Source organism: Mirounga angustirostris, unplaced genomic scaffold, assembly GCF_029215605.1.
Source record: "Mirounga angustirostris isolate CCGP_5_RB_7025 unplaced genomic scaffold, mMirAng1.0.hap1 SCAF_2, whole genome shotgun sequence".
Taxonomy (NCBI): domain Eukaryota; kingdom Metazoa; phylum Chordata; class Mammalia; order Carnivora; family Phocidae; genus Mirounga; species Mirounga angustirostris.
In genome coordinates, this window is record NW_026991710.1 from 140,633,426 (window position 1) to 140,655,856 (window position 22,431).

General features: G+C 33.3%; 1 protein-coding gene across 6 annotated transcripts in view; it reads left to right on the top strand.

Moving 5' to 3' along the window:
- Positions 1-22,431, top strand: part of TLL1 (tolloid like 1) — a 210,712-nt gene that overhangs the window by 124,638 nt on the left and 63,643 nt on the right. For all 6 annotated transcript variants that reach the window (XM_064585242.1, XM_045880178.3, XM_064585244.1 and 3 more), the window contains 2 exons: positions 1,566-1,690; positions 12,137-12,252. In XM_064585242.1, the coding sequence (XP_064441312.1) occupies positions 1,566-1,690; positions 12,137-12,252 (241 nt within the window). The remainder of the gene's footprint in view (positions 1-1,565; positions 1,691-12,136; positions 12,253-22,431) is intronic.

The following is a 22,431-nucleotide window of genomic DNA, read 5'->3' on the forward strand; positions in this document are numbered from 1 at the left end:
TAGTATTGTAAAGAGTTCCATTTTTTATTTGTGTTATCCAAGTTTTATCTATAAAGATCACTACCCTTACCTAGGAGCCAGAGAGGTTAGTCATAAAGCACTCATAAATCATGTCATTCCTCTGTTTACCATCTTCTAGATGGTAACAGTTTTCCTTAGACTAAAAGTCACATTCTCTGTGTGACACTCAAACACTTTAAGGATCCTCCCATCTCTGAGCAGTTGAATTTCCTGTTCTTTCTTTCTGGAAGTTTCTACTCCCATTTACTCACAGTGCCCTCACTCTCACTTCCTTCATGTTTGGCCAAAATGTCAACTTCCAAGTGAGTTTTTTCTTTGATCACTCTATTTAAAAACTACCCCATCACTGGATAATCAATGTCCATCTTCACTTCTTTTTCTCCATAGGACCTGTCACTCTCTCAGTACTCAATCTTTTGTTTAATGTCTCTTGCCCTACATTAAAATGTGAGAATCATAGTGTTTCTTTTATTAATGGCTATAAATCCAGACCTACAACAGTGCTTAGGAAATATTTCCTAAAGGAAAGGATAGAGACGAAATGTTCTTTTAACCTGTAGTCTAAATACAATTTATTCATTAAAATTTTGGAAAGGAGTATCATGCCTTTCATCCTAATTTAAAATATATTTTTTTAACAATTGTATTTCTTAATTTCAAATACTTTTATAGAAAGCTTCTATTTTTTTTTGAAATCCTCATCCTTCTTACCACTGGAATAGTTTCCCAGTCCATTTAACTTTTAAGTTCAGTTCTTCCTTTAGAGATATAAATGTTGATATTCATTGCAAAATTAAGACTACGTCTTTAGTGCATTATATTCAGAATTTTTAGTTTTGAAGATTGAGAAAGATAGTATCACAAATTTGGATATCTCACAACTTGGTATGTCTAGCTTAGTATTATTAGGGCTTTGCCATTGCTAGTTTTTTTCTTCTTAATTTTACCATGAAAATTTTATTCTCTTTGTGTCTCTATATGTGTGTGTATCAAAAAAACTATTTTGCTTAAAATGTTCTTTCTAAAATTTGATACTCTGTTTTTTTTCCTGTTCTTTTAACATACTGTAATACTTGGACTTCTAAGAATACATAGGTTAAATTAATAAGTTAACTAAAAAAATAACATTTTTTGGCTTTTACAATTTTAGTAACCTCAAAAATATGTATTGTAGGTTGTCCTTAAAATATAGACTTCTATGAGGGAAAATTGTTTTACAATTTACTAATCCAAGTGGTTCTTAGATTTGCTTAAAAGCCTAAAAAAAAGTCATGGTATATTTGGTGGGGGACTATATAGGATTCTAGATTTTTAAAATTATTTCATTGACTTTTGCTAGGTATACAATTTAACACAACTTCTTTTTCCTACCTTGATAAACATGTTTTGAAAGTCTGGCACACTATTTGAAGCTCAACACTGATGTATTTTCCCTTTAACTGACGTGAGTCTGAAAAGAGATAATTATATATACTTATACTTGTAAGGAATGTATGTGCCTTAATTTGGTGACTTATGTGTGGCTTGCTTCTGACTTTTTTCAGGGGGATGTTTCTGGATACTATTCTCCCCTCTCGTGATGATAACGGCATACGTCCTGCAATTGGTCAACGAACCCGTTTAAGCAAAGGAGATATTGCACAGGCAAGAAAGCTGTATAGATGTCCAGGTATTGCACCATACAAAAACAGAGCCGTAATTGTGCCTGACTGTGTTGTTCCAGATGAATAAGCCACAATTCCCTGAACTGTTTACTTGTGTCTCTCCATGCTGGCAAGTGACGTTTTCAGTTCAAAGTCAAGTAATCGTAAAATGAAATGAGAGAACTCTGGAACACCCATTGATATAATTAAAAACAAATTGCTAGAAATCAAATTTAAGCGGCGATAGTATGTTTTCCTAACAGGGATAGTATTTTTTTTTTCTTTTAACTTAACAAGTAAAAGAGCAAAAAGCACGATTGTTTGGTAGTTGTCATTAAATAGTTGCAGGATTTTATAGTCAAATGTTGAGTTTTCTTGCCAACATAAAAAGAATATCCCTTATTTCAACTTCAGCAATGAGGACTGAATGATCTTCTTCTTTCAAGTACCACCATTAATGATATATAAATTAAAATGTTATTAGTTGGAATTTATAACATTGTTGCAAAAAAGGAGTTCTAACCGTGTTGCTAGTGAGTTACCATATGTTTTGCTACTGGTTAAAGTTATGAAAAAGAGATTAAGGGAAGTTCTTAATAAGACTGTTCCAAGAGAACACCAGTGACTTATTGGTCCAAAAAAGAAAAAAGAATCTGCTTTCAAATTGGAAACGCTGCATACTCTATGCAACTCCTGCATAGTCAAAATCCTTTGAAATAACATATATCAAAGAAATATGTTTTTCACTTTGGTTAGCACAGCTCTTCCCCAAATTTTTGTTCATGTATATATGTAAATTATACATGTATGTGTGGTATATTTTTAAGATGTATTTGTAAGTAAATGGCACCACTATGACAAAAGAAATGAGTGATCCTTGGCTAATCTCTGGTAGTATTGGACGTATGATACCTTTTTTTATTATGTTATGTTAATCATCATACATTACATCATTTGTTTTTGATGTAGTGTTCCATGGTTCATTGTTTGCGTATAACACCCAGTGCTCCATTCAGTACGTGCCCTCTTAATACCCATCACCAGGCTAACCTATCCCTCCACCCCCCTCCCCTCTACAACCCTCAGTTTGTTTCTCAGAGTCCATAGTCCATATGATACTTTCTAACTTTGAAAGTAGAAGATTTGGGGGAAGATTGTGTGTTAATAGCAACTAAGTAAACAGTTCACATGGAAAAATATTTTGTTTGTCTCTCTAAATACATGTGTGTGTGTATGTGTGCATGTGTTTGTATGCATATATATATGTATATATATATACTTTTATATATATATACTTATATATATATATCACTTAAAAAGCACACTAAAAATGCATTTAGAACACTGAATTGTAGGAAAGTCGGTCAGTAGGAATCAGAAAAGTAATCAAACTTATGACACTATAATTTTCAGCCTATAGCTCTTAAATATTTAAGTTACCAGTGGGAAGATACATATAGTTTTCACTTGAGAGTTTATTTATGCAAACACATAAACAAGCTATTTTCTTACTTGAAATATAGTAATAATGTGTACATTGGTTTGTTAATACAGTAAAACCACATTCATGAAGGTACCATCATCAATGAGAAAGATATCTTGTGTTTCTAAAGCAGTATGAGAAAGTTGCTTATTTATTTGCATGGTAAGTAAGAGAGAGCTAAGACATATAAATATGTATTTTAAAATAAGAATATGTAAACTTTTAGTTCACAGAATCTTTAAGAATGACTTATTTTCTATCTTGGACTTTTTAATACTCACCAAACAAGTCCCTCCCTTTCTCTCTCTCTTTTTTTTTTTTTTTTTGTCTCTTGCTCTTTCTGTTTCTTTCTCTCTCCGTCTCGGCCTCTGTGTGTGTGTGTGTGTGTGTGTGTGTGTGTGTGTGTGTGTGTGTGAAGCCAAGCTTGAGCCTTGTATATGGTTATGAATTTAACATTCTTCATTTCTTTATAATGGAGAGCACTAATGAATGATATAGGTAGAAATGTAGGGTAAATAAACTTAAGTTACACTGATAACAGTAAGTTCACCAGTAGCTCCAAGAATATTAATGGAGTAATGTGGAAGATTGATAACTGTACATAGAAGTGTAAATAAGATGACTTATTTGAGAATCATCTAGGAAGAGTGTAGGAGTTTATAAAATGAAATCTGGTTGTGTCTTGGCTTTAATACAGAAAGGAGAGAGTTATAAAACTGCATAGTCCTTTGGAGTTTGTCTTATTGTTTTCTTTTGTTAGAAATTGCTGATGAATAGAGCCAGTCCGAGGTATTTGGCTACATTACTCCAACTCTTTATTTCTTATCAGTTTACCCTCAAAGCTGTTTTGGATCTGCATTTTATAGGGTTATTCCTTAAGAGTTTAATCTTGAAAGGAATACCGACCTGGTTCACACTTAAATATTTAAGGTTATAGCTTTTATGGTCCATGATAAGTGGGGCCCTGAGTCCAAGAGGGCAGGTTTCTAATAGGCAGGTAATAGTAGGTAGACTGCAAATATTATTGCCTTTCCATTAATAATATAGGAAATGCATTTTTATCTATCAGAAGATGAACAGCATTAAAATGTATGCATTTTTAATTCCCTTAAAACAGTATAAACTATTTTTTATGAGACTTTCTAGCTGGTAAACAACTTGTAATCCATTATTATATATATCTACTTATATATGCCAAATATATAAATTAGATTTGTATGGGAAACCTGAATTACTCATTGTATAATCGGTGCATACTAATCATGAAAAAGCTCCATATAGGACTAAAGTTGTGTTTTTAAGGTGATGGAATGAAGATAAGTTTCTTTTAGTTTAGAATTATTTTCATTGCCATTTTTTGTTCTTTTAGAAGCAGGCAAGAAAGATCTCCTTATGCACTGTTAATGTAGAGGAAGAATATGATCCTTTACAGTCTTGGCACTCTTCTGACATAAGACCCCATCATCCATCGCCAGACCACATCCCGGAAAGGAGAAGGAAGGGAAATAAAGGGAGAGCTGCCCAACCCTGGGATCGAATAGGTTTCTGGACAGTGCTGCCCAAAGGCCAGTCCTGTGTCCTTCCCACAGCTTCCAGGTCTTTCTAGCATTAAGGCATCTAAAAGGACACCCGCTAATAGTACTTTACGTACCTGCCATTATAATCAAGATTCTCCCCCAAGCTAAGGCAGAGAATAGGTCATCATTATGGTCTCTATTGTCCCTTTATGCCAGTAATTAACAGTTTGCTCTTGAAGGAGATTTTCTCTAGGCTGTCTGAGTTGCAGTGGATATTTTTCTCTTCATAAATCAGTAATGGGTACTACTGTTCTCTCTCTTTGAGGGCCTTGTTTTTCTTGTGACTCATTTTTTAAATGTATTTTTTTTCTATTTGATCTAATCTAAGGATTACTTTCATTTTGATTTCTAAACTGCTTAGTTTAACTCTTCTCCTGGTACAATCACTGGTCTTTAGTTGCATTTTCTCTTAAATTTGTTTTTCTGTAGTCCCATGAACTTTTTGCTTACTTAATACTTCATCAACCATCAATCCTAATATTCTCCAGTAAATTTTCCCCAATAAATACATCAAGTAACATAATAAAATTAGGGGAAATACAAAATAAAATCTCTAAAAATAAAGGGCCTTCTGAGGATTAGAATCTTCCTTGTTACATAAAAGTGCATGTGTATTCACACATCAACACATGTACAGTCTATGTTCACAAATTTAAAAGTTTTCAATGCTAGTACACATACACTATGTGTGCGGAATATCCCTGTCCATGGATGCCCATTTGTGTGGACACTTTAAGGATGGAAGGCCAATTTCAGCATGCATGGAGTCTGAATACTAGAAACTTTACCTCCCTTTAAACACTTGTTTCATTAACTTTACCTTTAAAATTGAAATAAGGTTCTTCTTAGTTACTTAAGCATTAATCTCTTGGTTCCTGGTATAATTTTCTGAGATTCCAGAGAGAATATACTTTATATATGTTCTTGTATATATACAGTTCTTGGCCAAAATATTGCCCGCGTGCAAAAAATAATAATTTAGCTATTTTTTCCCACTTATTCATGGACCCCTTTCTTCATTTCCCTGTAAACATCCCCTAGTTCAATGGATGGTACCAGACATAGCTCATCTGGTAGCCCAAGCCAGAATTATGAAGGGTAGTCTCACCTCATTCCTCCATTACTTTCTCCAGCTAGTCAGTCCTGCTGCCTTCTTGGAATCTTGCATTCTTGCAGTGAATCCCCTAGAGTCTGGGGAGCCTCATCTTTTGTCTGGATTGTTGAAATGCCTCCTAATTCACTTCTTGTCCCTATTCTTACATCTCTTTAGTTCTCTGGCCAAGCTGCTGTTAAGTGGCTTTAAATATGCAAATCTTACTTTGCTTATTTTTAGGATAAAGGCTAATCTTCTTTCCATTATGTGATTTCAAAATATTTTTCTTGTGTCTTCCCTGAGTCTTTTCTCTAGGTATTACCCCTACAGGCTAGTTTTTCACCTCCACTTTGTTTAGCTCCTGGCACCACAGTATGCTTGCCTTCTGCCTCTGCCTCCAGCCAGCCTGGTTAAATCCTAGCTCATATTTAGGATTCAGCTCCTACGTCACCTCTTACTTAAAGACTTCCTCATCTCCCAGGACTCCCACCATGGTAAATGCTTCATTTGATCCTGGTCTTTGTGTCTTAATCCTATAATCATCGTTCATTTGGCATTTCCCACACTGGAGTATGTAAGCTTTTGTGGGATTGGAGTTGGGTTTTCCCTCATGGTATTCTGAATCTGATGTAAATTAAGTGCTCAATAAATAGTTGCTGTATGAATGAATGAGTCACCGTTAACACGTGGAAGGCACCGTGACAGATATTATGGCCACAGAAAAGGAAGCACAGACTACACACAGGAATAGCTGAGCCTCTGGGGCATCCCTTAGACAATATCACTTAGTTAGGAAGTAAATTTCCTCCTTAAAGGATGCTACAGCAGTTCTGCGAGAGATGCCTAACCTGGGCTGCACACTGCGGGAGGCAGGCTCCTTGGAGTAGGTGCTTATGCTTCATTTTAAAGGATGATTCAGACTTGGCTAGGCAGTTGCTATTGAAATGTATTTTAAAATATTTCATTGTTAATCTCACATTATCTCTCAGATGATTTAGGATTCTTTTTTAACATTTCCTTATCTTAAAATCATTTTACATTTTATTTTATATTTTTAAAATCATTTTAGGGGTGCCTGGGTGGCTCAGTCGTTAAGCGTCTGCCTTCAGTTCAGGTCATGATCCCAGAGTCCTGGGATCGAGCCCCGCGTCGGGCTCTGCTCAGTGGAAAGCCTGCTTCTCCCTCTCCCAGTCCCCCTGCTTGTGTTCCCTCTCTCGCTATGTCTCTCTCTGTCAAATAAATAAATAAAATCTTAAAAAAAATCATTTAAACCTGTATTTTATTTACTATATTTAAAAGTTTAAGGGGTATAAATATAAGTTAATTAGGTAGTATTAAGTTGATTAGATACAGTTTTATTTCTTCCCCTAATCTAGAATTTGTCAAGATCCTTTGGGAAGAGATTTATCAAATAGAAATTATTGTTCATCTCTATCTGTTTTCCTTAGCCTTGGTAAGATCATAAATGTGCTCCTATAGAATATTGGGAAAGGAAAGTTCTCAGTCGTTGGTATTGGGTGGATATTACAGACATTTGGTGAGAAAGTAACTGTAGATGGACATGCAGACAGCTATAAACTTAATGTTATTAAAAGGTCAAGAGTTTGTAATAATTGCTGAACAAGACACAATCCAAGTAGCAGTTATACAATTTAAATTCTTGCAAATTCTTGTATAATTTTTGTACAATTATACAATTTTCTATTCTGGAAGAATGAAGGTATATGTGAATTACCTAATTCATAAGTGAGATTGATCATATGATAAAGGACTTAGAAGTTCAACTGCTTTATTATTGTTATTTTTTGTTTTGGCAAAAAATCACATAATATGACATCTACCCTATTAGCAAATTTGTAAGTGCACAGTACAGTACTGTTAACTCTATGCACATTGGTATACAGCAGATCTCTAGAACTTCTTTGTCTTGCATGACTAAAACTCTATTCCCACTGAGCCGCAGCTCTTCATTTCCCTCTCCCCCAGCCCCCGGCAAGCAGCATTCCACTTTCCACTTCTATGAATTTGACTACTTTAGAAATCTCATGTAAGTGGAATCATGCAGTATTTGTCTTTCTGTAACTGGCTAATCTCACTCAGCATCATGTCCTCTGGGTTTATCTGGGTTGTAGCATATGCCAGACTTCCTTCTGTTTTAAGGCCGAATAATATTCTATTTTATGTATATACCACAGTTTCTTTATCCATTCATCCACTGATGGATGTTTAGGATGTTTCTGTCTCTTGACTGATATGAATAATGCTGCAATGAAAATGGGAGCACAAATATCTCTTCCAGATCCTGTTTTCAATTTTTTTGAATAAACACCCAGAAGTGGGATTGTTGGATCATTTGGGAACTATATTTACAATTTTTGAGGAAATCCCACACTGTTTTCCATAGTGGCTGCACCATTTTATATTCCTACCAACAGCGCACAAAGGCTGCAGTTTCTCCATTTCCTTGCCAACACTTCTTATTTTTTGTTTGTTTGTTTGTTTGTTGATACAGTATGTTGATACATACTGACAGGTGTGAGGTGATATAGTGGCTTTGATTTTCATTTCCCTGATGATTAATGATGTAAAACATTTTTTTTTTCATATACCTATTGGCCATTTGTGTGTCTTCTTTGCCCATTTCTTTTTCTTTGCCCATTTTTTAAATTGTTATTTTGTTTTTTGCTATTGATTTGTATGAGTTCCTTATATATTCTGAATACTAATCCCTCATGAGATGTATGATTTGCAGATATTTTCCCAGTCAGAAGGTTGCCTTTCACTCTCTTGATTGTTTCCTTTGCTGTACAGAAGCTTTTTTAGCTGACATAGTCCCACCTGCCCATTTTTGCTTTTATTTCCTGTGCTTTTGGTGTCATATCCAAGAAATCATTGCCAGGACTACTGTTACAAAGTTTCTGACCTGTTTTCTTCTAGAAGTTTTACAGTTTAGGGTCTTACATTTAAGTCTTTAATCCATTTTATGTTGATTTTTGTGTATGGTGTAAGATAAGGGTCCAATTTCATTCTTTTGTATGTGTATATCTAGTTTTTCTGACACCATTTGCTGGAGAGACTATGCTTTCCCTAATGAGTAGTCTTGGCACCCTTGTTGAAGATCATTTGACCATATATACATGAGTTTATTTTGGGGCTCTCTCTTCTCTTCTCTTGGTCTATATGTCTGTCGTATGCCAATATCATACTGTTTTGAATACTGTAGCTTTGTAATATGTTTTGAAGTTAGCAAGTGGGAGCCAGCTTCGTTGTTGTTTTTTTTTTTTTCCAGAATGTTTTGGCTATTTCTGGTATGCGGTTTTATGTGAATTTCAGTATTTTTTTTTCTTTCTGCAAGAAAGGCCACTGAGATTTTGATCGAAATTATGTTGAATCTGTGGATTGCTTTGGGTAATATGGATATTTTAATAGTATTAACTCTTCCAGTCATGAACACAGCTCATCATTCCATTGCTTTGTGTCATCTTCAATTTCTTTCATCAATGTTTTTAGTTTTCAGTGTACAAGTCCTTTACCTCTTTGGTTAAGTTTATTGCCAAGTATTTTATCCTTTCTTGATGCTATTATGAATGGGATTGTTTTCTTAATTTCCTTTTGAAATATTTTTTGCTGATGTATAGAAAAGCAACTGATTTTTTGTGTTAATTTTGTATCCTGCCACTTTGCTGAATTTGTTTATTAGTTCTAACAGTTTTATGTGTGTGCGGAATGTTTACAGTTTTATACATGTAAGATTGTGTCATCTGCCTACAGAGATAGAAGTTTAATTTCTGAATTATATTTAGTTTTAGAGTAATTTTTATTAGGGCAGTGATAACAATAACTGTCCTCTGTATATTTTTTTATCTTTTTTCTCCTACATATGACTAAGTTTTGTAGTTCAAAGACATATTCAAACACTTTAGACCACAGTCTCCCTACCTATGGAAGAGGTATCTAAGGGTTAAAAAGAAGATTCAGGGCATAATAACATTTTATTCCTACAAAGCAACTTTATTAAGTATATGTTAATAAGATGGCCATTTAACAAGAGAAAACTGAAGCTGAAGCTTTTGAGACTTACTTGTATGACATAATTAGTAAGTGATAATGCCATGATTAAAACTTGTGTTTTCTCACCATGGACTTTGCTGAGTAAATGAATAGCCTATGCATTTTAACTTCATAGTGCCACTTTTTTCTTGCTGATTTTCCTTTAGTTCTTTTAATAATAAACTTTGCTTTGTATATCTGAGCATTAATCAACCTATGTCTGGGGAAAGTGTTGAAATATCTTTTGTAGTAAGGGTCAGGTAGCCTGGGACAACCACACTTACTGAGGTAAATGCACAAATGATTGTAAGCATTATAAGCAAATGCTATATAATAGATTTATTTAATATTTGAATTATATGCTGATTCTGTATTTTTCATTTTATAGAGTTTTCCATTTTATCTTTATCAGAACAGTATTGTTTGTGTACATCTGTGGATTAAATATATTTGTTTTAATTTCACTTTAGTAAATACCGTAACAACATTCTATGTGGCTTAGTGTACTTTTCAATCATTAAATAATTTATTTTTAGCTATGAATTGCAGTATTTTTCATTGAAACACACTCAACTCCCAAATGATTATATAGCATCTGAACTGATCCTCTTAGAAGCACACTGTTTGCATTAATAAAATCTTAATAAATTTTCATTTTTTAAGGGTTCTTATAATGTTATATTTATCAAGAGCCCTTAGATGTTTCATGGAAAATGCTGAATTATGTATTTTTGACCTTGAGCATTTTCATTTTGTTCTGAAGTTGCTTTTATCTGCCTATTAAACAGAATAAACACTGCTTACTTCTACTTGAAATGTATTTTGTTGTGCAAACTTAGTATCTGTGTTTTCAAATAAATATATATATCATATCAGACTTTTTACAGCTCCATTTTGTTTTCTTTTTTTTTTTTAAGATTTTATTTATTTATTTGACAGAGAGAGACACACAGGAAGAGAGGAAACACAAGCAGGAGGAGTGGGAGAGGGAGAAGCAGGCTTCCCGCAGAGCAGGGAGCCCGATGTGGGGCTCGATTCCAGGACCCTGGGATCATGACCTGAGCCGAAGGCAGATGCTTAACGTGCCACCCAGGCACCCTCCATTTTGTTTTCAAAGTCATCATCTTTCTTTCTTCATTTAACTTAAGATATGCAAAACCATTTATTATTTATGGAGGATTTGATGAGACGAGAGTTCACCTGCTGGTAGCTATGACTCTATAATATGATAATATTGCAGTCTGATTTCAGTCTCCTTCAGAGGGAAAGTACTGTTTTGTCTTTTTTTTTTTTTAATTACTGAATGAAGGTTATAAAGATGACAGGCTGAAGTGGAAGAATTATTCTTGAATTCAGGATACTTAAAGCAGCCTAGGTTCATGTGTCACATGCTATGTCTTACAAAAGCAACAGGAAAACCCATTATAGAATGGTTCTGACCACTAACCTTGGCTAAACCAATGAGCTAATCATACTCTGTGTGAAATGACCCTAGAGATATTAATCACACAGATCTTGAGGCTGTGCAACTGATAATTTGCTATTTTAGATGACTGATAATTACTTCTAAGAAATTAGACAGCCTTAGTAAGAGGAAAACACAATTGCTTTTCCTGTAATTTCTACTTAGGATCAACATAAATAATAGAGTAAGTAAATGTCCACATCTTGGAAAATTTTAATCTTCCTTTATGTTTTTAACCTTTCAATTTTTTTCAGCTTATTTTGAGAAAAATTTTCACTGTGTATGACATTTTGGTATGACCTTAATTGACTGTATTCTAATTATTAAGATTTCTGTTTTTGGACTTTGATGTGATATTTGCTATGAAACTTAGCCTCACTTTACATTGAAAAATATTATTTATGTCTCATGTTATCCCCTAGCCACATCAACCAGATATCCACTGGCTTGAATATGAGTATAGGTCACCTACTAACTCTTTGGGAATGAATGAGAGAAGTCTCCATGAGGAAGAACTTTATGAATGCCAGATTATTTATCTCATAGTCTTGTTTTATGGTTAGCCCTAATGATACCATTAAGTATGTTAAAATTGTGGTAATGGAGACATAAGGTGAATTTACTTGGAAAGGAAAAGTCTTTTATAGAACACAAATATATATTTTCCTCTAACACCAAAAGACTCAGGGCTTTATTTATGATGTCTTTCAGAAAAATTAAAGAATGATCTTATCTTTTTAAGGAAATATGGGTAAGTCATCTCTTTAAAATATCAAATATATGTATCTTTTTTTTTTCCTTTAGCATGTGGAGAAACCCTACAAGAATCCAATGGCAACCTTTCGTCTCCAGGATTTCCAAATGGCTACCCTTCTTATACCCACTGCATCTGGAGAGTTTCAGTGACCCCAGGGGAGAAGGTAGTTTCTATCATCGAGAGTTCTCATTTAGTGTCATATAAATACAGAGATTCATCTTCTTTTAAATATAATTTGCTTTATTTTTTATTCTTATTTGATTCTTCAAATACAAGACTAAAAATCTCAGAAAATTTATAATGAAAATTGCTCAAGCTCTGGGAATTTTTTGAAAAATGTAATTTAAAAAGAAATAGTCAATGCTCTAAGAAGCTTGAAATAATGCAGATTATGTTCTCAGGCATAATGAAATTAAGTTAAAAATAAGTATCACATAGATAACCAGAAAATCCCACACATTTCAGTTAAGAAATATACATAAAATATCCAGTTTAGCTAAGAAACAATTACAGATTTAGATAGAAATTATTTTCAGTTATAGATTAGAAATTATTTTCAGCTATAATGTAACAAAAATACTGAATATCAAGCCTGTAAGATGCAATGAGAGCAGTACTTAGAAGGAAATTCACAACTTAAATGCTCACATTAGCAAATAAAAAATGCCCTAAACTAACGAGTTAGATATTCTTATTGAGTGGCTATTAAAGTTATAGTAAAATAAATGGAAAGGTACATAATGGAGGAAGTAATAAATAAAAGATGAACTAAGGAGATCAAAATAACATGGTACAAAGTATGAACAAAATGGTACTTTGAAAAAACTTAGAAGTATAGGAAAATGGATGTAAATAGATCAAGAAAGAAAAAGAATAACAGGAAAAGCACAATTATCTAATCACCAAAATGAAAAGGTTATTATAACCACTGATGCTCTAGACACAAAAATGAGATTAAAAGAATATTGTCAACATTATGCCAGTAACTTAAAAAATGTAGATGAGGGCGCCTGGGTGGCTCAGTTGGTTAAGCGACTGCCTTCGGCTCGGGTCATGATCCTGGAGTCCCGGGATCGAGTCCTGCATCGGGCTCCCTGCTCGGCGGGGAGTCTGCTTCTCCCTCTAACCCTACCCTCTCTTGCGCTCTCTCTCTCTCTAATAAATAAATTTAAAAAATCTTTAAAAAAATGTAGATGAAATGGGAAAATTCCTATAAAATATTACTGAGTTCTTACTCAAGAAAAAGAAAAAAAAAAAAACTCGATTACTCCTATAGCCACTAAAGAAAATGAACTACTGTTTAATTGGATTATTAGATAATTTTCAGCAATGAAAATCCAAGCTCAGATGGCTTAATTTGTGAATTCTAGCCAACATTCAAATAAGAAATAAGCATAATCTTATATAAACTCTTCCAGGGAATAAAAAGGAAGATCCACTCTCCTATTTATATGGCTAGGAAAACCTTGATAGAAATCCTGACAAGGACAGTATAAAAAAGGAAAAGTATAATCCAAGCTAACACTTGAATATGGATGTAAAATCCCCAAACCAAATCAAAGGTAGATGCATATACATGCACGTACGTAGACACAAACGCCATTAAATGTATATGTCAATTAAATCAAGAAAAAATATCTATTACCGATTTAATAACAACAAACCCTGAAAAAACTGGGAATAGGTACCTTCTTAATCTTAGAAAGAAAATCTACAAAAATTATTACAAATATCATTCTTGGGAAAACTCTGAAAGTATTCCTTTCTACAATACCAGTTTCTTTTTGGTGGAAGTCATGGCACATTAAGGCAAGAAAATGGAACTAAACATAATAAGGATTGAAAAGGAAGAAAATTCCCTTTAGCATATTTGGTTTGTTGGTTAAAGATTTTAAAATTATTAAGAAAGGAAATGAATGAATCTGTTAACTTTTGGATTCTGTCTTGAATGCTAACCTTAAAAGTCTTTCCAGACCAAGATTGTATTGATACTAATCTTTTTTTTGCTACTTTTAAATAGTTTTTGTTCTTTGCTTATGACTAATTCATCTGGAATGACTCAAATATACTTAGAGTTTTTGTGAGAATGCAATTGAGGTTAAAGAAAGTTTAATATTCCTGATAATTGAATGTTGTTAAGAGAGTCATGGGTGTGGAGCTGTCCAGGGTGTTACAATATTCAACATGAAAACTGAATGAAACATTTGTGTAACATGAATAGTTTTTAACCATAAAAAGTTTCAACTGACTTGGAATACATGAATGCATACGTAATTCTTTATACAGTCATTTTTAATTTAAGAATTAAAAGTCTTTGTATGGTAGTTATAGGTGTTGATCAATTTCTGTGTGGATTTTTGAATAAGCTTTTTGAGAATATTTTATGAAAATCATTCTTAAAAAGGTACTGAAGAGCAAAATATAAAAGCTGATAAAAACTATATGTGATTTTGAAATTAAAATTATAGAATATGAAGAATTTTAGACAAGATTAGTAAAATCCACTCAGAAGAGCAAGATAATACAGGAAAAAATTGTTCCTCTTATCCAATTGCAGTACCCACACCATCAGTATTCAAAGTTAATTCACTTTTCTTGTATGTTTGATTACCAATAAAACTGTATTTTCCAAGATGTTACAAATAGGAAGAAACCAACACATCTATCATCTTTTACAATTATTTTTCTTAATATTATGTATTATGATGAACAAATAAATTGAATTAAGTGGTCAATGAACAACATTAACTCATTTTTCATTGTTGCGTCTTTATTAGTTTCTTTATGTTTTAAATTTGGGTTTATTCTGCTGTTCTTTTTTACTTCTTTAGTTGGCAGTTTAACTTATTAATTCTAATACAAACCTTTAAGGCTATAAATTTCCTTCTAAGAAATACTTTATCTGAATTTCACCAGCTTGACATATAGTATTTTTGCTGTTTTTCAATTTTCATTATCTTCTTTGTCTCTTATTATTTCTTCTCAACCAACATATTTTTTGGTAACATATATTTTCTTATTGGAAAACATACATTTTTCTCCCAATCATCCTTTTCTTGTTAATTTCTCCTTCAGTCACTTCTGGTGAGAGACTGTACTCTGTAAGATGTCAGTCTTTGAAATATTTTGAGGCTGGCAGTATGACCTTGGAAGTGACCGGTCTTCATAAAGAATAATCTTTGCTTTCAAGTTGGGACACCTGGGTGGCTCAGTCAGTTAAATGTCCAACTCTTGATTTCGGCTCAGGTCATGATCTCAGGGTCTTGAGATCGAGCTCCATGTCCTGCTCCATGTGCTGGGTGTGGAACCTGCTTAGGATTCTCTCTTTCCCTCTCCCTCTGGCCCTGCCTCCACTCTCTCTCTAAATAAACAAACAAAATCTTACAAAGGAAAACAAAATGTGTTTTGTGCAGTAGCTGGGTGCAAAGTTCTCTATGCATTAGTCTTTCTAATTGTGAAGTGTATATATTCTCTAATTATTGTTTTGGTATGTTAATATTTGTCACTATTTGGTGGATTTATTAATTTCTCTTTATTTTAAAAATAAATATTGTATATATTTATATTTAAATATATTTAAAATATTTTTATTCTATATTATTATATATATTATGTTTAGAATATAACATCTTTCTGATAATTAAATTATTATTATATACTGTATTTCTTTGTCTCTAGTCGTGATTTAGGTACTCTATTTTTTTCTGATATTAATAAGGCTACACATTCTTTTGATTAATATACTTGCCTGGTTATATCTTCATCTTGCTTCAGACATTTAGTTGTTCTGTGGTCTTGTGTCCCAGGTGTGTCCCTTTTAGACAGCAAATAGTTTGGTTTTATTTTTTATTTAATTCATGGTGGTTAGTTTGTCTTTAGTGTTTATTACAGTTACATTTTTTGTGACTTCTGGTGTATTATTATTTCTTGTTTGCATTCTATATGTCCCACTTTGTTTCTTTTGTTCTACTTTTTTGCCTTTTTATGTATTGAATTTACGGTTTCATTTTCCCTCATTTCACTTATTTTCTATCTATTGGTTTGAAAGTTTTAAATGTATATTCTATTATTTGGTACCCCCTTTTCTACCAGCCTTCTTAATGGAGTCATATTTAAGTGGTGTCCTTTCCTTCTCCCAAACCATAAAAAGATTCTAAAAAAAAGATTACAATACATGTTATCTTAATTTTATATGCTATTGTTCAGTATTTTTCTTCAAGTTTGTTTCATCCTGACACAAATGAGATATTATTATTGTTTTTGCACTTAACATTTGTTAAGCTATACATAGATATTTACCAATTTTTTTTATTGTGGTAAAAAACGTACAATTTACTGTCTTAACCATTTTTAAGTGTACATTTCAATAGTGTTAAGTACATTCACATTGTTATGGAACAGATCTCCAGAACTTTTCCATTTTGCAAAACTGAAACTCCATACCCATTCATGTCCATTTTCCCTACCCCTAGGCCCTGGGAACCACCATTGTACTTTCTGTTTCTATGAATTTGATTACTTTCGATGCCTCACATAAGTGGAAGCATACAGCATTTGTTATCTTGTGACTGGTTTATTTCATTTACGTAATGGTCTCAAGGTTTAACCATGTTTTAGCATGTGACAGGATTTTCTTCCTTTTTAAGGCTGAATGATATTCCATTTTATGTATAGACCGTATTTGTTTATCCATTCATCCATTGATAGACGTTTGAGTTGCTTCCACCTTCTGGCTGTTGTGAATAGTGCTACTACAAACATGAGTATGCAAATATCTCTTCAAGACAGTCCTTTTAATTCCTGTGGATGCATACTCTGAAGAAGTGGGATTGCTGGATAATTTGGTAGTTCTGTTTTTAATTTTTTGAAGAACTTCCATATTGTTTTCCATAGTGGTTGCACTATTTTACAGTCCTACCAGCAATGTAGAAGGATTCCAAATTCCCCACATCTTCACCAATATGTAGTATTTTGGTGGGTTTTTGTTGTTGTTGTTGTTTTGATAGTTGCCATCCTAGTGGGTGAGAGGTGATATCTCATTGTGGATTTGATTTGCATTTCTCTGATGATTAGTGATGTTGATGTGCTTCTTGGCATTTGTATATCATCTTTGGAGAAATGTATCTTTAAGTGTCTTGCCCATTTTTTAGTTGGATTATTTTATTTTTTCTTGTGGAGTTATAGGAGTTCTTTACATATTATGGCTATTAACCGCTCATGAGATATATGATTTGCAAATATTGTCTTCTTTTTTGTACTTGCCTTTTTACTCTGCTGATTGTTTGCTTTGCAAAAGCTTTTTAGTTTGATGTAGTACCACATAACTATTTTTGCTTTTTTTTTTGCCTGCGCTTTTCTGCCATATCCAAGAAATCATTGCCAGTTCCAGTACCATGAAGCTTTTCCTCTATGCTTTCTTCTAGCTTTATAGCTTTGGGTTTTACATTTAGGTCTTTAATTCATTGCTGAATTAACTTTTGTATATGGCTTAAGATAAAGGTCTGACTTCATTCTCTTGTACATGGGTCTCCTTTCCCAACAGCATTTGTTTGAAGATTCACCAAATATTTTTAGTCGTTATTTCTTCTCACATCTCAGATTTCCATTAAGGCTCATTTTGTCCTGCCTATAGTTTATACTTGAGGTTATTTTTTTAAATTAACATATTTTGCTAGTATTTTTTCTGTTTGAAAATGTGAGTTTTTTTACTTGAATTCATAATAATGTAATTTCACTGTATATAAATGGCTATATATTTAACTTTGTTAAAAATAAAAACTTGAAGAAATACTTTCACTTGAAGTATTTCTTAATGTAGAATCCTGGACATGGAAAATATCAAAAGTTATTTAATGAACACTAAAAATTAAATAAGTTATAACCATATAAAATAAGTTTACAGAAGTTATTATAAAATGATGCTGCTTGCAGATGATTTCTCAAGGCAGTTTTTTCAAATTCTAAAATCTCAGATTTCTCCCATGTAATAAAATGTATTTCAAGTGCATTGCATAACAATGTGTAGTCTCTTCATTTTTTTTCTCTATCGTCATTTATTTTACTAAACTAGTAAAATTCTGATAAGCATATGTTACACAACACACGTGAAAAAATTATCAACTGCCTTACATATGAATATAAACACATGGATGTTATATAAATTTAATCAAATGAAAGCAAGCTATATAATTTATAAAATTGGAAGTGTTTTAGTTCAGCATTATGAGGTTAGTTGAATATTATAAAATTTGTTATTTTGTCAAATAATAGTATCAAATGGAAACAATCTGTCTAAAAATTTCATAAATGCTAGTAACACTAGAATTCAGTATGTATATTTAATGAACCTGATGAATTAGGACTAGGAGGACTTTTTTCCAATTCAATAAATATAAGAAATTAATGTTGAGTATTTACTATGCCAGCCACTGTGTTAAACTGCTCACACTCCATTGAGTTTAGGATTATAATTATCTCTCTTTTATATGTGAAGAAATTGAACTTAAGAAAGGATTGAGTAACCTGCCTAGCACCACAAACCTTGCATTTGGCAGAGCTAATCATTAAATTTTTCTTTAGTAATAGAGAATATGTTTTCTCTTCTCAAAAATTCAGAAGAATGAACTAAAAAATTACACTTAAGTTGATCAAATAAAAACAAATATATTAAGATGTAATAGATTTTAGAAAACTGAAGACTTCATTGTGGAACTAAAACACAGTAACATATGTAGCAGAATGTAACATATCATATGCTAGGATGTATTATATATTGTCAGTTTTTCTCAAATTAATGTATAGTTTTAAGTAAATCCAATAAATTTCCAGTAGATTTTTGTTTTATACCCAGACCCAATTTTTCCAGAGGTGATTTATAACATAACAAGAGTTGGAATAACCAAGGCAAATTAGAAAATAATTAATGAAGGAAAGTGGATTGCACTGTAAGGTAATAGAAAAACATTAAACTGCTTCAGTAATTCATATTCTGTGGTATGTCAAAATAGGCTTCTGAATCAATGGAACAAACCAAAAAGACCAGAACTATGCCTGAGGGCTTAAAGACTTTTGTCGTGTATATTTGTTTATAAATATGAACTTTCTTTCTTTCTTTTTCTTCCTTCCTTCCTTCCTTCCTTCCTTCCTTCCTTCCTTCCTTCCTTCCTTCCTTCCTTCCTTTCTTTCTTTCTTTCTTTCTTTCTTTCTTCTTTCTTTCTTTCTTCTCCTTTCTTTCTTTTCATCAGAGAGAGAGAGAGAGAGAGAGAGAGATGAGTGGGGGAGGGGCAGGGGGAGGGAGAGAGAGAGAGAGAATCTCAAGCGGACTCCATGCCCAGGGCAGAGCCTGCTGTGGGGCTTGATCTCACGACCCTGAGAGCATGACCTGAGCCGAAATTGAGAGTTGGGCGCTTAATCTACTGAGCCATCCAGGCGCCCCCATAAAATAAATAAGTCGGGTAAGAGTTTTTCAATAAATAATAAATCATTTTTATGTATTTGCACAAAAACTAAACTTTTATTTCATATTTTTCTGAGGAAAACAAATGATTTGGTGTTCATTTTCTGGAAAAGACAAGTTGGGTACCTAAATAAAAAATAACAAAATGCAAAATAATTTATTAGAATAATTACATTAACAATACAAAATCACAAATAAAAATCAAAATGAGATGAGAGAACATTGGTATTATGCATATATAAAGAGCTATTTTAAATTAATAAGTAAAGATTAACACCACATTAGAAAATGACTAAGAAAGCAGAACATTTATTGATCTGTACAAATAGATATATAATTAATATGGAAATTGTTTACTTTCAGTCTTTATCAAAGAAGTACTTTTTGAATCAACAATGATGTGTTGTATTTTACCCACAAAGATGGAATAGAATAATATCAAATGATAGTAAGGGTACAGAGCTTCTGAAAATAAAAGTGGAAATATCTTTTCTGAAGGACTTTGGTAATCTTTATCATATTTTGAAAAATGTGCTTGCATTTTAGCCCAGAGATTTATTTTAGAGAAATTATTTGAGTCTGTGCAGAGAGAGTTATATATAATAATGAAAAATTGGAAACAAACTAAATTTAGAAAACCAAAAATAGCATTGATTTGAGAAAATGTTTTTAATATATTGGGAAATTTAATAAGCAGGTTAAAAATCATAGGCATGAAAAGTTCTAATTTTTTTTTTAAAGATTTTATTTATTTATTTGAGAGAGAGAGAGCTCATGAGAGGGGGGAGGGTCAGAGGGAGAAGCAGACTCCCCGTTGAGCAGGAAGCCCGATGTGGGACTTGATCCCGGGACTCCAGGATCATGACCTGAGCCGAAGGCAGTCGCTTAACCAACTGAGCCACCCAGGCGCCCTGAAAAGTTCTAATTTTTAAATTACATATGTTAGAGACGAAATTATGGAAGAATATATACTAAAACAATGCTTATTTCTCTCTGGTGGGTTTACAGATAGGTTTTATTTCTTCTTCCTTTAATTTTCTACAATAAGTATTATTTTATATGGGAAGAATATTCTTTTTAAAAAATAAGTTTGTTATTGTACAACAGTGTAAATGTACTTTCACCATAAAACTGTGCACTTAAAAGGGATTAAAATGGTAAGTTTTATGTGCATATTTATTTTACCACAGTAAAAAAGAAGATTGTCATTTTACATGTATGTCTTTTTAGAATTAGACTTTCCAAGGTAAAAACAGTCCTGTCCAATCTAAGACTGTTCTTGATGTTGCACAGTGCATTCTGGTAACAGTCCAGAATGTGCAGCTGAGAATGGAGCTCTGTTGAGCTGATAGAATTATGCACTATTGATTCTTTCATCTTTTAGAACTGATCGACCTTTTAACAAGGGCAGATTGCTTTTGTCTTCAATAGAGTTAACATTTTTTTCTTTTCCTGTATAACCCACTTAGGAGCTATCATTTGACTGCTTTCATTTTGCAAAAATTTCTTTTTAATCACTCATCTGTGCTTTACACATATGGGGTCAATTCAAAATATAGTATCTGCTGGTGTGTGAAAGAAATCTTTGCTCTCAAGAACTTATAAACATAGCAAGAGCAAGGCCCAGTAATACAATAGCCAAACTCTGAAAATCACTGAAAGCAAGATGGAATTGCTGAGATAGGAGAGCTCAGATCTTGTTGGGAAATCTAAGCCTTTGATCAAGACTTTGAAAGGTGTGAAGAGATTCCAGAAACAGGGAAGGGGAGAGTCGTGTCCCAGGAAGAATGACATACACTTTGACTAAAGGAGTGCTGAAACTGGGGGTACTTTTTCAGGGCACACCAGCAAGAAGTCAGGGATGGGTAGGATGAAGGTTCTGTTTGAGGTAGTGAAAGATGAGGCAGCAGAGGTGGGTTATGACCCTAGAGTCATGATGCCTACGATTAGGAATTTACATGGAGTTGGGTGTGAAGCCACTGGTGCCCAACTTTCACGGGATTAAAATGGCCATACAGGATAGGATGAATTAGAGATGAGTGAAACTGAAAACCAAAGTACAGCTTGTGAGAGATGCCTGGGTGGCTCAGTCAGTTAAGTGTCCGCCTTGGGCTCAGATCATGATCCGAGGGTCCTGGGATGGAGCCCCTCATCGGGCTCCCTGCTCAGTGGGGAGTTTGCTTCTCCCTCTGCCTGCCACTACCCCTGCTTGTGCTCTCTCTCTCTCTGACAAATAAATAAAAATAAAAATAAAAAACCCCACAAAGTACAGCTTAGGAAACTATTGCAGTTATTTCAAAGAGGTATGGAGAGCATGGTCAGCGAAAATGGAAGGAGAACATTATTAGGGGAACTACAGAAGTTGGAATTGATTAGGTCATAGGGGTGGAGTGGGGATTAAGGAAAAGAAGGTATGAAAAATGTTCCTGTGAGTAGTTGGTGATGACACACCAAAATGTCAAAACCCAAGTGTTATCATATAATTTTAAGCAGAGAAATTACTCTTACAGCATAATCCAATTCTTGTTTTTCACTTGTCATATAATAAATCCCTGATGGAATTAGGGATCCACCTGAGTCATACAACTCGTCTATTGTAAGGCAGGGGCTTGAACTGAGGTCCAGGTTCTCCTGTCTGTCTATTCTTTAGATTTTAAAGTAAGAATCCCTTACTTTAACGTGTTGATTTTCCTGTGAAACCTTAAAATTAGGCTGATGTTTTTATGTTCCCAGCATAGTTGGATTAAGTAAATTGGGTTAATACTTTTATTTCTTTCAAAACTGTCTTCAGGATTTATGTTGTGAGGGATGCCTGAATATGTACCATGAAAACAGTAATACATGAGAATCTTAACAATGCTTTCAGATTACCTTAGTGGTTTTCTA